This window comes from Grampus griseus (genome assembly GCF_964374135.1).
Source record: "Grampus griseus genome assembly, chromosome: 5".
Lineage (NCBI taxonomy): Eukaryota > Metazoa > Chordata > Mammalia > Artiodactyla > Delphinidae > Grampus > Grampus griseus.
This window is the reverse complement of record NC_138998.1, coordinates 96074514-96092290: the sequence shown is the minus strand read 5'-3', so window position 1 is coordinate 96092290 and position 17777 is coordinate 96074514. Positions and strand designations below refer to the sequence as shown.

The 17777-nt window shown below is 40.4% G+C and overlaps 1 protein-coding gene across 1 annotated transcript; it reads left to right on the top strand.

Annotated features, from left to right (window-relative positions):
• Positions 1-1380: 1380 nt before the first annotated feature.
• Positions 1381-17232, top strand: LNP1 (leukemia NUP98 fusion partner 1). Its single transcript, XM_082655434.1, has 3 exons — positions 1381-1551; positions 13301-13531; positions 16829-17232. The coding sequence occupies exons 1-3, from the start codon at positions 1396-1398 to the stop codon at positions 16976-16978; spliced, it is 537 nt and encodes a 178-aa protein (XP_082511560.1). The 5' UTR covers positions 1381-1395; the 3' UTR covers positions 16979-17232.
• Positions 17233-17777: the final 545 nt, after the last annotated feature.

Genomic DNA, 17777 nt, shown 5'->3' with positions numbered 1-17777 from the left:
CAAAAAAAAAAAAGCGAGATTTATCAGAAGTTTCTTGGAATACTGGCAGAATGGTGGAGAGAACCCGGACTTTGTTATACTCCTTGCTCAAATGTGGCTGTGAAGCTTAGTAGTAATTTCACCTTGCGGAAATGATGATCTATTTGAATCTCAAGTTCCTCATCAATAAAATATGATGAAAATATCCCAGACACAGGCTTGTTAATAATGAAAATAGCATACGTAAAATACTTGACTCCATATCTGGTGCAAAGTAAGGGGATCAATAAATGTAATATTCTCCTTACCTTGGGAAAAAAAAAACACTAAAAGACAGGGACTCTAATGCTCATAGAAGCTTTATTTATAATAGTCCCAACTGTAAACAACCCAAGTGATAGCCCGAAATGACCATCAATATTAGAGTGAATTTTTAAAGGTTGGATAATCATACTATGCAATACTATACAGCATGAACTACTGTTACTATAAAAGCATGGATAAATCTCACTAACATAATGTTAAGTGACACAAAATAATACATACTATATAATTCCATTGAAAGAAAGTTCAAAAACGGGCAAAATTAATCTACAGTGACAGAGGTCAGAAGTCTTAGCCTTTTGGAGGGAGGTTAGGTTGGAAGGGGGAAAGAAGGAGACTGCTGGGGTACTGGAAAGAGTCTATGTCTTTACCTGCATAGTTGTGGTCATTAGAAGGGTATATGTATGTAAAAGTTCATCAAACTGTACACTTAAGATTTGTACATTGTACATGTACATTATTTACCTTTGTACATATAAAAATAATATATCAACCCCCCAAAAAATTCCTCCTGTTTCTTTTGTCCCAGGAGCTAGATTTTATATCAATATCGAATTTATTCATTAGGAGAATATCTGGCTCTAGATATGACACACCATAGCTGGCTATCTTGCAGGCTGAGTCTGTCCCTTGTAAGTGGCCCCATTTCAGAGCTGGCCTGGAGGTGACAGGCATATTATGAAGGTCATGCTCCAACACCATTAACAGCTGGAGATGCCATCACATGCCATCAGCAACAAAACACAGGGAAAACCAGGCAGTGGACTGTGCTTCCCACCCTTAGGCTGCGAGGCACAAGCCCCAGCAATGGAAGGATTAAAAAGCATCTCAATTTAAGAAGACAGGGAGAGGGGAGGGGAATGTGGGCTGCACAATTTATAAATAGACATTACCAGAGGCTGCCTGATGGTGAAGTGGTTGTTTAGTAAATCTTTCTCCTTTAAGGATTCCATTATCAGAGACCATTTGAAAACATCAGTTTCGTTTTGTCTTTTGAGGGAGATCCTGGGTTTCATCAAGTCAGCCCTGTTGGGTAATATTTCTCTCTGCCAGATTTAGGAACAGGCCTTCGATATTTTGAATCACCTTTACATGGAGCACAAAGATGATGACGATGATGATGTGTCTTTTGCCAAATGGATGAGCAGCTTCTGGGGTCACAGCTGGATAGAGGAGGATGAGAGAGGACTTCGGGACTGCCATGGATCACAGAACTCCAGTTACAGGAAAACCTCCCTGCCCTGCCCAGTGAGTTATTATGATGGAACCGGGGGAGAGCTAAACTAGGGGAAGGGGATTTCTCTTAGATCTTTTTAAGAGTCCTTTGGTATAAAGTTTTCTTTGGTTGAAAGTGAGTACTTCCAAACCTTTTTTTATACTCACAAAAATCCCTTTTATCATTTTGTCTTGTCCTCCAAGGGACCTGATTTTCATCTATTAAGTAATGATTCCTTCATTTTTAGCAACCTAAGATATATTTAACTGCTATTCAGAGCTCCTGATAAGCCTGGCATAATCCTATTGGGTGGTAATATAATTCAAGCCAAAGGAAAGAAACCTGATGTTATAGTCTGTGTAGGATTGTTGTGGATCACTGTTTGATTTCCAATAGTCTTTTTGAAATACTGAAAATAGCTCCACTATTTGGTGACATCTAAGGAATTGGGGATTCCACATAATAAATCACTACCTCTGATAAATTTGATACACTCTTTCTGCTGGTTCTCATTTGGTTTCCTGGTGGGAGACAAAGCCAACATTCTACCACCCTCAGCACTATTTTTCCATGGCTAGGCAGAGCACCCGGTGTCAGGGGAGCAGGAAAGCTCCCAAGAGGGGAGCAGGTGGGCCTGACCAGGTGTGGACTCAGCAGTGGGTACACATGTCACTTAGAATTCCAGCTACCAGAGAATATTTCTCCAACCCCCTGCTACTGCTAACTCCAGAACCAAATAAGTTTTGGGGTAATGTTATTTTATTTTTAGCTCCAGAGTTCCCAGAAGCATAATGCATGTGAAGTATATTAAAACTTGTAAGGCAATCTTTTACGCCCAATGATCATCAAGTTTGAGGAATAAGACCTCTCTGAGACACAAATATTTGAAAATAGATCTCTTACCAAACGCGTAATCAGGGACAAAGGGCGCATTTCAACACCTCATTGAACTTCAGGTTCTTTAAGTAAAAAAGGAGAGAGGTTGCACTGGTTGATCTCCAAGAACCCTTCTAGCTCTCGCTTTCCATGATTCTGTTATAAAATAAACACCTGCTTATCACACTCTCATTTCAATCTCTTATGCCTACATTGAGTGAGGTATACATAATGTGTGAACCAGGAGTATGACTAGTGTTCAGCCAGACAGTGAGAACCAGGAAGAAACAAAGAGAAAAAATGAGATTCGCTATTTATCACAACAGCCCTTTGGAGCCACAGAAACTATGAAATCAAAGAAAGAAACATGACTTATAAAATATAGTTTCTTGAATAAATTTTAGTATCTGTTAGACTTTAAAAACTGGGATAATCTACCCTATTTAAAGAATCCACTTATAGGTTACAATATTGTTTGCCTTAAGCTCTTGGGGAATAGCAAAATTTATTTTGTATAACATTTCTAAATGGGGTCCATATATCTTTTCCTGCTCGTACTGGCTTTGGACATTTGCCTGAATTAACCTGTTTAGATTCTCTGAGTTGACAGTGAATTCCATAATTATCAGGCTAACATGCAGAAAGCATGTGTTTATCTAAGGAGACAAAGCATGGGATAAACATGACAACCTGACCGAGTTGAGAAAACACAGATCAGGGGACCTTGGGTGATGTGGGCAGAGTCCTAGAAAATGGAGGGTCTGATTCTTCATCTCTATTCACACAATGCCATGTATTTGTGAAGTGAATCTGTAGTTGGATACTTAAGTTTTCCTAACTCTAAGATGTGCTCAAATTTTTCATACTTTAGAGATATGAGAAAAATTAGGTTTTGAAGTTTTGTGTTTTGCTTTGAGCTCAATAAAACACCTTAAAAAAAAAAAAAAGCTGGGCTTCCCTGGTGGCACAGTGGTTGGAAGTCCGCCTGCCGATGCAGGGGACACAAGTTCGTGCCCCGATCCGGGAGGATCCCGCATGCTGCGAAGCGGCTGGGCCCGTGAGCCATGGTCACTGAGCCTGCGCTCCACAACGGGAGAGGCCGCAGCGGTGAGAGGCCCGCGTACCGCAAAAAAAAAAAAAAAAAAAAAAAAGCTTACTTTTAGCCTTATCTTTTTCCTTCTCTCCCCACTGCTCCACTCTAAGGCTCTTCCCTCTTGCAACCTATTAGTAACCTACATCCATCAGTATTGCATGCAAAGGAAGAGAAGAATTTTCCCCTTCTTTCCTATTTGAATGTGGTTTCTATTATGGCTCTTCGGCCTCATGATTCTTGCAAAACCATAGCGATGGAGCATTAAATCATTAAACATATTTATAGAACACCTACTGTGTGCCAGGCATTGTGCAAGGCACAATAGGATTACAGGGAAAAAGAAGACATATGGTGTTTGTTCTTGTGGCACTTCTAATCTGGTGGAAGACACAAATTTGGCAGGAAGAATGAGGTAGACAAGGGGTAAAACTTGGTCCTTCTCAGAGAACACTACTTTTTGACAAGACTCATTATAATCTGCAACTGCTGATTTAAAGCAAATTAAAAAATCTAACTTTACTCTCCTGAGGTGCTTGGTGAAAAAAAATAAGGTAGTAATATGAAGTCTCTCTTATTACTCTCTCATATGAAGGTAGAACTAATCTACCCTCTCCCTCCATCGTCACAGGAATACAAACTTGAAGTAGAACAATGTCCATATCCCTTATTTATTCTACTCATTGAAAGTGAATTTTAAATAGTCTATTTGACTTTTTAGTCATCTTCTCCTTCAGCTTAACATGGTTTTCTTAACACTGTTCTATACAGTTAGGGCCTGGTGGAAGGGAGGATTATGCTGAATGAAAGATCTCTTCAAGGAGGAACTGAGTTCCCTGACCTGGGGCTTTGCTAACTCAACATGGACTTTCTCAGTGCTTCTTTGATGCTCACATAAGCACATGTGCTGGTCTACATCATATCATTTGAGGGGTACAAAATAAACCTCTACCTATCTGCACACAAGGGATTTTTTTTTCTTTTTGAAAATATAAAAGAGATGCAAGAGGGAGGGGATATGGGGATATATGTATGCGTATAGCTGATTCATTTTGTTATAGAGTAGAAACTAACACAACCCTGTAAAGCAATTATACTCCAATAAAGATGTTAAAAAAATAATCACCTTTAACCAATTTTATATTCTGTCCTCATATTCTCAATTTAAAGCTGTAGAAGATATATCTAATTTTAATTTTTATCCCTGATTGACCCAAGGGTGGCTACACACTCTCGTCCTTGTAGTATCTCACTGCAGCGGTGGTCCTCCTGTAGTTGCTCACTACAGGGATGGGGTGGGGCATGGCCCCCTTAGAGGATTTCTCAAACCCGAAGAGAGAGGGGATGCCCTAAAGTTTCATGACAAACAGTGGTTCCTTGTTTTTCAGATTAAATTTGTATTTAATTTTAAGAGGAGACAATGCCTTAATCCAAAGAAATGAAACTACGAATAGAATTTCAGGCATCAGGGATGTTTCTACAGAGGAGCTTTTATCATAATGTTCCATGGACTTGTTTCTTCTACCAGATGCTGAGATAGAGGAGTTGCTGGGAAGGGAGCAGAGTGGAGTGGGTAAGAGTGAGGGCTCTGGCAGCATTACTCTGAGCAAGTTACCTAACCTCTCTCTGAGATTCCCTCTATGTAAATGGAATTGATGATAATAGTACATACGTCATATGGGTGTTGTTAAGATCCAGTGAGTAATGTATACAGCGTGCTTAGGACAGTGCCTGATATCTAATAAGTACTTCTCCTCCTCTCCTACCCTGCACCTTCCCCTCTCCATCCTCCTCCTCCTTCTTATGTGTTAGAGTTTAAAATGTCTTTTAGTTTCCCTAAAGGATGCCCAGTGGATGGTAACTGGCCTACCATGTTGTTTGTTTTTTGTTTTTCTGTTTTTTTTTGCAGTACGCGGGCCTCTCACTGTTGTGGCCTCTCCCGTTGCGGAGCACAGGCTCCGGACGCGCAGGCTCAGCGACCATGGCTCACGGGCCCAGCCGCTCCGCGGCATGTGGGATCTTCCCGGACCTGGGCACGAACCCGTGTCCCCTGCATCGGCAGGCGGACTCCCAACCACTGCGCCACCAGGGAAGCCCTGACCTACCGTTTTACCAGTTGAACACTTGAATCTTTTTTTTTTCCTGATGCTGTTGCCATATATAGCTAGTTGACTATAACCCTCTTGGCTCTGTTGATAGGCAATTAGTCTACATTATAAAATATTCCTCACATAAAATTCTTTTAGACTAATTCCTAAAACCTACAAATTATTATTACTTTCGTGATCGAATTCTGTTACAACTGGTACATTATTAAAAGTCACGTTTACAGGAAGCTTCACATAGAAATAGAATGAAGTTGTTGCTGCTGTTGAAGACAGAAGTTTGGGATTATTCAGCCAAGGAAGAGATGTCTTACGCTTAGACATGGCACTTTACCTCTCCTGTAAAGTCACTAGTCACATGTCGTAGGCAAGTCACTTAGCCAAACTAAGATTCATTTTCTTCATCTGTAAAAGGGGAAGAATAACTCCCTTGTAGGATTTGTTCTGAGGTTAGATATAAGGGCATGGTCCCCGGAGTCCCTGACACACACGGTGCACTAAGATTCAACATGGGTCTTACTGTCTCAACACCTGGATCTTTCTCCCTCTTGTTTCTCATCTTGCTGTTGATGGGTGGCTCAGGTGCTTTCATTTACTCAGAGGGCAGGAGGGGTACAACTGAAGGGTGATTGCAATTAAACCCAGAATAAAAAACATCAAGTAGTTAAGTTCTTGAAGTGAAGATGTTACATAACTTTTTTTTTTTTTTTTTAAGTGAGGACCTATGGCTTGGGGTTAGAGAGTGCATAGGATTTATTTTTTGACAGAAATGTTTTTCTGGGACCACAGTAGGAAACAGCATTGTTTTTCAGAGGCCTGTTTTCTAGTGAGAGTCAGGGCACTGGGTGGTTATTGCTCAGAAAATCCATGCCTGCTGCAGGCTTTGTAGCCTGGGAGCTGGAGAGTCCAGGTGTCGAGCTCGGAGCGTGGGGATCCCATTCCACGTTCTAGGGCCTGCTTCACGGCATGGGAGATAGATCCATAAGGTTGGTCCATGACCATGGAGGTGACAAGTCCAGACCTTGAAAAAGTCAGCTATTTAGGGCGTTGATTCGAGTCTTTGTGAGGGAACTTACATTAGAAGGGAATATAAAATTCCAAAAGTAGAGCTTACTTAGTAAGTAAACATTTTTAAAAGTGGTAGCTTTCTCCCTGTAACCAATTAAAGAACTCTTTTAAGCTTGTTTCTCACAAGGTCCCACACCAAAAGAGACTAACTGGAAATTTCATCTGCTATAAGGAGATATTGTTTATTTATATTGTGATGGAAACTCTTGCATTTTTTTTCAGGTCTCTCAATGGAAGAGGACATTTGTACAAACATCTGCATTTCACTCCCAGTCTCACATTTTTAAGTTTTATTTTTAAAATCTTAGTGTGGTGAGAATATGCAACATGAGCTCTACTGTCTTTGGCAGATCTCTAAGTGTACGAGGCAATATTGTCATCTTTAGGCACAATGTTGTGCAGCAGATCTCTAGAACTTATTTTGCATAACTGAAATTTTATACCCATTGATTAGCAACTCCCCATATCCCCCTCCTCCCAGCCCTTGGCAGCCACCATTCTATTCTTGCTTCTTTCAGCTCGACCATTTCATATACCTTATGTAATATTTGTCCTTCTGTGTCCCAGTCTCAAATTTTAAGTATTGTATTTTTCCTGATAATATAATACATGATCACTGTAGAAGACATGAAAAATACTAAAAAGGAGTAGGAAGAAAACAACCCCAGATTGCAGACAAAGGCTTTGATCACAGTTGGGTATGTTTTAAGATTGCCCATCTTATGATGTCCCCACAGCTTACCCATCCCAGCCCTCCCCCCTCTTCTCAGGCGCTCCCAGCCCTACCAGACTTCTCTTCCTTCTACGCCAGCAAGCTCCTTCTGTGGCAGGGCTTCTGCACGTATGGTCTCATCCTCAGGCGGACAAGTGTTCTCTGTTTCCTAATTAACCCTGCTCACCCTTCAGATTGTAGCTTGTCACACCTTCACAGAAGTCTTCCCTCATCCTCCCAGTCACCTCAACACCCACCCAAATATATGTGGTTTTACTCTGCTATACCCTGTTATTGCACCTTGAACATTCCCTTAATAGCATTTGGCCAAGGATGCAGGCATATGCCCCATTTATTTATCTCCATTGCAGACATAAGTTCTAAGAGGGGGCCACTCTGTTTTGCTCCCCAATTTATCCATAGCACCAAGTACCACGTCTGACCTGCAGTAAATGGACTAATTTATACAGACTTACCTCACGTATCTTAGCAACTTTACAAATCTTTTTTTAAAAATTTATTTTATTTAATTAATTTATTTTTGGCTGTGTTGGGTCTTCGTTGCTGTGCGCAGGCTTTCTCTAGTTGCAGCGAGCGGGGGCTACTCTGTTGCAGTGTGCAGGCTTCTCATTGCGGTGGCTTCTCTTGTTGCGGAGCACGGGCTCTAGGCGCGCGGGCTTCAGTAGTTGTGGCATGCGGGCTCTAGAGCACAGCCTCAGTAGTTGTGGTGCACGGACTTAGTTGCTCTGCGTCATGTGGGAATCCTCCTGGACCAAGGCTCAAACCTGTGTCCCCTGCATTGGCAGGCGGATTCTTAACCACTGCACCACCAGGGAAGATCCAACTTTATAAATCTTTAACCATATTTCTGATTATTGTTTGAGAGTAAGTTTCTATATATGTGTATTAGTTTGCTCAGGCTGCCATAACAAAATACCACAGGCTGGGTGGCTTTAACATCCATTTATTTCCTCATAGCTCTGGAGGCTGTAAGTCCAAGATCAAGGTGTCAGCAGGTTTGGTTTCTTCTGAGTCCTCTCCCCTTGGCTTGTATTGATAGATGGCACCTTCTCGCTGTGTCCTCACATGGTCTTTCCTCTGCGTGAGTATATCCCTAGTGTCTCTAATTTCCTTACTAATGTAAGAACATTAGTCAGATTGGATTAGGGCCACCCTAATGGCCTCATTTTAACTTAATCTTTAAAGACCCTATCCCAAATACTGTCATATTCTGAGCTACTCACGTAGGGCTTCAACATATGAATTTGGCAGGGTGGGAGTTGGGGGGAGGTACGACACAATTCAGCCCATAATAACGTGCAATGTATGGACCCAAGGAGGGAAATTATTTTAAGCCTTTTGACTCATTCATACTGCCAACGGCTTTCTAGGAAAGCTGTATCCATTTATAGTCCTACCAGCAAGGAATGACAGTGCCTATCCCCCAGCACTCTTACTAGTGTTAGTATTATTAAAAAAAATTTTTTGTTAACCTGGAAGGCAAAATTGTATGTGATATAATTTAACATAATTTTTGACTATCAATAAGCATAAACAATTTTTATGTTTGGTATTTCTTTTTCTTTCATTCTTTATACATTTATTCATTCAATATATATTTAATGAACTCATGCTATGAAGAAGGCAAAGTGCTGCATACTGAGATTCTAGCAGAGAATGAAATGTAGCCCCTGACATGAAGGAGCATACAGTCTAATGGAGAAGAGAGATGTGTAACAAAATTAACCAAATTATTGATGACAGCTATGATAAGTGTCATAAAGAAGTGTGAGATCTCAGGAGAGTGTCTAAATGGTGGTTCAGGGGCCTGAACCAATTGGGGTGGTAGGAAAGGCTTTCTGGGGAAATGCAGTTTCCACGGTGACTGAAGGGTGATTAACCAGGGATGAGGCGAAGCGATGGGGTTGTGGGCGGAGTCACAGCCAGAGAGGACCACTTGTGAAAGTGCCTGTGCTGGGCAGGAGCAGGTGAGCTGGAGGAACTGACAGAAGACCAGTGAGGCTATGTCACTGAAGAGGTGAGGGTGGTGCAAGATGAGGTGTAAAGTGAAATGTGATCAGGTATGAATTTGACGTTGTTTTAACTATGCTGGCTGCTGTGGGAAAAGTGAAATAAAGTGAGTTAGGATGAATGCAGGATATCCACTACTACGAGGCTGCTGCTGGAATCTGGGTGAAAGGTAATGATGACTTGGATTAGGGTAGTAACAGTGGTGCTGGAAAAAAGTAGATGGTTTTGAGAGACATTTAAGAGGTGGAATCTGCTGACTTGGCAATTGGATGTGGAGGGGGGCTTCTGAATTACTGGTCTGAGTAACCGGGCAAATGGTGGTGCTGGTTTCTGAGTTCTGTGACACTTGAGAAGCAGGCTTGGGAAGGAGAGATGATGAATTCAAATTTGGACAAGTCAGGTGGGGTGCCTGTGGGATACCAAGAGGAGAAGTTGAGTGGGCAGAAGCTCAGAAGAGAGGTCTGGGCTAACAAATAAATCAGAAACTCGGTTATAGATGGAAATTGAAGCCTGGGGGTGAGACATTGAGGGAGACAGTGTAAAGTAAGAAAGCAAAGGAGGGGAAGGAGGACTAGTTTAGAGTGTCGGGGGACGCCAACAGTTATGAGTAGTTAGAAGGGAGAAGTGAGCAAAAATGTCTAAAACACAGTGGCAGAAAGATCAAAGGGAAACCAAGAGGGTGCAGTGGTAGAAGGCAAGGGAAAGGCTGTTTCCAGAAGGGTTCAATAGGCAACTGGGTTGAATGCTATGGAGTGACTAAAGACCATTAAGTGCCCAGAATTTGGCAACATGGAGACCAATATCCTGACTAACATTAGTGTTAGATGAAAAAGTGTGATATAGCCTCATCCACCAGAGGGCAGACAGCAGAAGCAAGAAGAACTACAATCCTGCAGCCTGTGGAACAAAAGCCACAAAAAGATAGACAAGATGAAAAGGCAGAGGCCTATGTACCAGATGAAGGAACAAGATAAAACCCCAGAAAAACAACTAAATGAAGTAGAGATAGGCAACCTTCCAGAAAAATAATTCAGAATAATGATAGCGAAGATGATCCAGGACCTCGGAAAAAGAATGGAGGCAAAGATTGAGAAGATGCAAGAAATGTTTAACAAAGACCTAGAAGAATTAAAGAACAAACGAACAGAAATGAACAATACAATAACTGAAATGAAAACTACACTAGAAGGAATCAATAATAGAATAACTGAGGCAGAAGAACGGGTAAGTGACCTGGAAGACAGAAAGGTGGAATTCACTGCTGTGGAACAGAATAAAGAAAAAAGAATGAAAAGAAATGAACACAGCCTAAGAGACCTCTGGGGCAACATTAAACACAACAACATTTGCATTATAAGGGGCCCAGAGGAGAAGAGAGAGAGAGAAAGGACCTGAGAAAATATTTGAAGAGATTATAGTCAAAAACTTCCCAAACATGGGAAAGGAAATAGCCACCCAAGTCCAGGAAGCACAGAGAGTCCCAGACAGGATAAACCCAAGGAGAAACATGGCGAGACACATAGTAATCAAATTGGCAAAAATTAAAGACAAAGAAAAATTATTGAAAGCAGCAAGGGAAAAATGACAAATAACATACAAGGGAACTCCCATAAGGTTAACAGCTGATTTCTCAGCGGAAACTCTACAAGCCAGAAGGGAGTGGCATGATATACTTAAAGTGATGAAAGGGAAGAACTTACAACCAAGATTACTCTACCTGGCAAGGATCTCATTCAGATTTGATGGAGAAATCAAAAGCTTTACAGACAAGCAAAAGCTAAGAGAATACAGCACCACCAAACCAGCTCTACAACAAATGCTAAAGGAACTTCTCTAAGGGGGAAACACAAAAGAAGAAAAGGACCTACAAAAACAAACCCATAACAATTAAGAAAATGGTCATAGGAACATACATATCGACAATTACCTTAAACATGAATGGATTAAATGCTCCAACCAAAAGACACAGGCTTGCTGAATGGATACAAAAACAAGACCCATCTATATGCTGTCTACAAGAGACCCACTTCAGACCTAGGGACACATACAGACTGAAGGTGAGGGGATGGAAAAAGATATTCCATGCAAATGGAAATCAAAAGAAAGCTGGAGTAGCAGTACTCATATCAGATAAAATAGACTTTAAAATAAAGAATGTTACAAGAGACAAGGAAGGACACTACATAATGATCAAGGGATCAATCCAAGAAGAAGATATAATAATTATACATATATATGCACCCGACATAGGAGCACCTCAATACAGAAGGGAACTGCTAACAGCTATTTTTTGCCATATTACAAGGTACTACAGAGTGAGGCCTGGAAGGACTTGAAGGTAACAACTCCAGCTTTTTGACAAATTCTTTGAGAAACCTGAGGACCTCCCCCGCCCCTAAAGAGGTTATCATTTAGCCAAGGTCACACAGCTAGTGAGTAGCAGATTGACATACCTGGGTTTTCTGATTTCAGATCTGCTGGCCTTGTTGCTCCAAGTTAGCAGTTAGTAATGCCAGCATGCAGAAAGAGCACAGAGTGTGGTTACAACTGACTTGGATTGCAATCCTAGCTCTTCCCTTTATCAGCCATGTAGCTTTAGAAAAGCCATTTAATCAGCTTTTCTCAGATAAATAATAGCACTGTGGAAAAGCAAGCTTCTGCTTGTTGTGAGGGGCAAGTGTGTCTGCACATAGTAGGTGCTCCACCAACGGGACCTCATCTCAAACTCCAAACCTAGGTGTCTTGTATCCCAGAGTATGGGCCCCTTTGCCCACACGCTTGTGAAATGGGTCTAATCCTCTGTAACACATGAGATGCCAAGAAATCCTAAAGTCTCCATCAATTTTTATCATATGAAGTTTATACAGCATCATTCATTATAAGAAAAATACATATTAAAACAATAATACTATCTCACTCTTCCTATTTGTTGGCAGTTTGGGGAAACAGGCACACTCATGGTTTGGAATATTAATTTGTATCACCTCTTTGGAGAATAATTTGACAATACATATCACAATTTAAAATGCACTTATTCTTTATTAACCTACCTGTTTCACTTTTACAGATACATTCATACACATCCAAAATGTATATCATTGCAGCATTCTCTGCTACAGCAAAGTTTGCACAGGAACTAAATATACCTTTTAAAAAACAAAAACAAACAAACAAAAAAGAAAAAGTGTGAGTGAAAAAGCTGGAGTGGAGTGGGTTGGGGAGTGAGAGAAATTAACAGAGCAAGTGTCACAGTTCTTTCCAGAAGTTTGGTTTATCTGAACTATCTTTTTTTTCATCATTTTCCAATTGTGATTTTAACACTGATGTCATTGCAGTACATGACCTCTATGTTTGTGTGTATTATGTGAAATACCCTTATTTTCAGAATATTTATTAAACATGCAGCAAATATTTTTAAAGTTTTTTCGTCTACCATATTATATGTTGTTTTTTATGCACATTAGCTTTATTTTTATATAGTTAAGTTAATTTTTTTCCTTATGACTTCTTCCATTGCTCTTTTGCTTAGAAATTCCTTCTCCATACAGAAAGCACACAGATATTTGCCTTTGTATTATTTCTTAAATGTTTATGGCTTCATTAAAAATTTATTTTGATCATTTTGAAATTTATTTTTACATATCAATTTAAGGCTGGAACACTTTATTATACCACCCTAATGATAGAGGAGCAACATAGCTAATATTGGGATGTTCTACTTACTGTTTTGACCAACTGACCCCACTGCCTCATTGCAGGAGAAAGCTCCTACTGATCAAGAAGATAAAATTTCAGTCCAACATGAGATTTGTTTGGTTAGTAATTTATGGACATTCTGTCTCTGTGCTAATATTGTGCAGTCTCTTTATATTGTAAAATTTTAAATTCTGTATTCCCAGTTTCCTGTGCTTCCCAGCATGATGTCATCTGACAGCCATCCTAGAAGTCATTCTTATGAGGACCAGGGATTTCAATGCCGTACTCACGTGCGGGATCACAGAAAATACTCAGAGGATGGGTCATTCAAGGAGCCCCTGGAATCAAAAAGAAGATCCCATTCCAAAATTCAGGCATTTTCAGAGTCCTTTGAACAGCAACTCTGCTTTAGAACCAAACGCTCTGTCTCTTCGGTACGTAACAGAGTTATTGAATATTTAAACCATTTTAGAAAAGGAAACCCAAAGGATTCATCCTCCCCTAGTTTGAGGAGAACAAATCTAACTTCTTCATTTACAGGTTGGTGTTGTGATCTTTGAAAAATGGCACTCAGTTTTAGATAGCCCAGGTGTACATAAAATTTTAAAATTATTATTATTGAAGACATGTGGTGTAGGAAGAATTCCTAAAGGAGCACATGTGGAATGTTTTTGTTACCAAGGTCCTCTGTTTTCATCACCCTTATTATAAATAATTGTGATTCGTTCTCCTTCTACTATCTGAAGAAGAAAAAACTGCCCCTACTGCTCTTGTTCTCTCATATTTAATCTGGTAGGAAATAGTTTGTGATGGTGTTGTGTTCCCCTGTACTTTTAAAAAGCACACAGAAGGAACTCTCTGGACACTATGGTGTGAGTATCCAGGAATAGAGGAGCAATCCAGGCATTCACAGTGGCCTCGTCAGAGTCTAATTGAAGCCCAAGGGAGACAAAGGCAGGAAATGGGGGAAAGAATTGAAACACCACTGATGATGCCAAACTTGATACATAAAGTAATAAACTAGAGACCAATTAATTGGGGAGTAGTTTTTCAACTCTGCAACGTGCTCACTGAGTGGCCTTGAGCAAAATACTTTTTTTTTTTTGGTGGGTTTTTTGTTTTGGTTTTATTTTGCGAAAAAAGAATAATGATATGTTTCTGCCATGTAGTAGGCAGAGCAAATAAGTAAACCTAGGTGTATTGCCACCTGGGTCTTGAGCTATGCTCTGTGAATGGCCAGGGGAAGGCACTCAGGTGCTTGCTACCTCATTGTCCACCTGAGTGCGGTGCTTTCTGCCTAGCAGTGATGGCTGTTGGGATTGTTACTGTGCATCTTTGCCTCACAGGCGGCACCTCACTTTTGTCCCAGTGACCTTGTGTATCTAGATTCCCCTTCAGTAAGCTGCTCTCTCTACTGGATCATAAGAGGAATAAGGAAGGAGGCGTAGTGAACAGCTGTCACTTACTCTATCTAAACCTTATTAAGTTTCTGTTTTGTCTTTTCTTTATACTGTTTTTTTAAGATATGGTTTCAGACTTAGAGCAAGGTTTCAAGAATAGTACAAAACTACACCCTTCATCTAGATTTCCTCTAAACGTGAATATATTATCACATTTTCCTATACCCGCTCTCTCCTTCCCACCCCCAAACAAGGGCACAAGGACATAATACAGTACCATAATTAAACTCAGGAAATTAACACCAATACAAAACTTTTATATCTAATCTATTGACCTTATTCATATTTTGTCAGTTGTTCCAATAATATTTTTTAAAACGAGATTCCAGATCATGCAATGCAACCGATTTTCATGTCCCTTTAAGGTATTTTATTTCTGGAACAATGCCTCAGTCTTTTTCATGGGACTGGCATCTGAAGAGTACAGGTCAGTTATTTTTTAGAATGAAGCTCAGTTTGAGTTCATTTGATATTTCTTCATGATTAGATTCACATTATGAACTTTTGGCAGGAATAAAACAGGCGTGAAAAAATTCCTGTTTCAAAACTACGTGTTGAAATCATTAATTATATTAATTAGGGGACTGACTTGCTTTAAATTCTTTCTGAAACAAGGGAGAGTATAAATATATTCTGAAAAAAATTTTAATCTGAACAATTCTTTGTTGATTCTGATGGCTTCAGAAAAACATTCATATCACATATTTACATAAGGGTGTAAATGTGAAATCAGTTTTTATTTAAAGAGATGTTCATTACATTATCCTTAAAATATAAAAATGTTTGTTTCATTCATTTCTCAAGTTCTTCCTTTTGAGTACCAAGATAACCAAGGCAGCATTTTCAACTTTTTTGACTCAAGAACTCTTTTCATAGTTATGTACAGTCGGCCTTTTGTGTCTTTGGGTTCTGTACCCATGAACTTGAGCATCCGTGGATTTTGGTACCTGTGGGCGGTTCTGGAACCAACACCTTTGTGGATACCAAGGGACAACTGTATAATAGCTAGAAACCTGCTAGGAATTTACAAAATCATTAAAAAATTTTTCATATTATATGATAAATATACATGATAAATAATTTTAAATTCAGTATTTATTTTATATCAGTCTTTAAAGAGTATATTATAAAGTTTATCTTAATGCAAAATAAAAAATTTGGAACATTGCATACTTTAAAACTTTTCTATTTAACAATTGATACACTTTTCTAAAGCTAACTACATTAAAAAGTGTGATTTTTCAGCAATTTAAAAAATAATATATATTGCCTTTTCTTTGTTTTGTTTTTTTTGTTTTGTTTTTTGTTTCTTGCGGTACGCGGGCCTCTCACTGTTGTGGCCTACTCCCGTTGCGGAGCAGAGGCTCCGGACGCGCAGGCCCAGCCGCCATGGCTCACGAGCCCAGCCGCTCCGCGGCATGTGGGATCTTCCCGGACCGGGGCACGAACCCGTGTCCCCTGCATCGGCAGGTGGACTCTCAACCACTGCACCACCAGGGAAGCCCTATATTGCCTTTTATTTGGGGGCCAAATGTATGTATGTACTAATACATAGATTTAGATTTTACATCCTTTAGCACCAAGAAGAGCCAGAAACTGCTTTTGTGACCTGCTCATGACAAACAACATTAAATTTTTTCATTTTTATATTGAAAAACTCAACTGGCTTATTTTTTTTTTTTTTTTTTTTTTTTTTTTTTTGGTACGCAGGCCTCTCACTGCTGTGGCCTTTCGCGTCGCGGAGCACAGGCTCCGGACGCGCAGGCTCAGCGGCCATGGCTCACGGGCCCAGCCGCTCCGCAGCATGTGGGATCTTCGCGGATCGGAGCACGAACCCGTGTCTCCTGCATCGGCAGGCGGACTCTCAACCACTGCGCCACCAGGGAAGCCCTGTAATTTAAGGGAGTGAACATAAGAAGGTTAGAATCATTCCGTGTATGATTCCCTTGCCACATTCCTTTTCAAAAAGCACCAGAAGGATATTAATTTTACTGTGCCATGGAATCACATCCCTCTGTACATTAGAGGCAGAGTAGTGTGCAGGTTGAGTTTCCTCCATAGACCACTTGTTAATGCCCAAGGCCACCTATTCCTTTATTTTATGACTAAACCTTTAGCAACACCCTTAGGCTTATGCTAATTTATTACTAGAAACTAAGATGTGAAAGTCTGCTAAATGATTAGAGTTTTCTTCATTTCTGATAATTAGGAAAAATGTGGAATGTTGTCAGATGTTGGCATATCTACCCTTTTCTGACCCTTCTTTTTCAGGGACCTGAGAGCAGAAAGGAGAGAAATGAGAGAGAATACCAGGCAGTGGAAATGAGGTCTTGCAAGAAAGTGGAGGAAAGAAGGAGCTCTGGGAAGGAAGAGTGTGGAGAAGCTTACCTGCCCGCCCTGTCTGAAAAGGGGCCCAAATAGTACTTTGTTTCCACACCATGACTACTGATGCTGCTGTGTTTTTCTGAGCCCCAATTCACCAGGCCCAGGAGTGGTAGCTATAGAGTCTGCAGATGCTGAGTGACTCAAGTGGGTGGTTGATTCAGCTGCTCCCCAAGACAGCTTGCATCATACTCCAGCTGCTTTTCAGAGTGTGATCTGCTCTGTTGCCCTTTTATGGGAATAAAAAGGATAAAAGGTATTTTAATAGCATAAAGTAATTATTGAAAATGTGAAGAGAGATATTTAAAGAGCCACCCACACATCTTCACCAACCCTTCTTCCACATCACCCTGGCAAATAATCTTAAATAAAAGTCATTGGTGTGACTCGATGCTTACTCCCTTATTAGAAGTAATTATATAAGTATGTCTAAAGGCCATCATTTAATGAGAGCTGGTAATTAAGGTGCCAAGTACTGTGCTGGGAGTTTGAATGTATTACCTAATAGTCCTCACCACTCTGAGGTGGGACCTAGTCTTCTTTTCACTTGCTGGCTGAGGAAACTGGAGTTTAGGAAAGTTCAGTCACTCACTGGGGAGGTGGCAGAGTTAGGGCCGGAGCCCAGTTCATGCTGACTCATGTTGCTAACTTGAGGCAGGACCTTCATTTCCCTTTTGCAGTGGGTCCTGACTTAGTAGGTGTGTGATTTGCTTGTGAACGGGCAGATGTGAATGAGAAAAGCAGGACTTGGGAGTGGGTTACAATTTTGATGACGTGGGTGGAGACTAAATCTCCGAGATCAGCTTTATGCTCTGAGTTTTAACTTTATGAGACTATT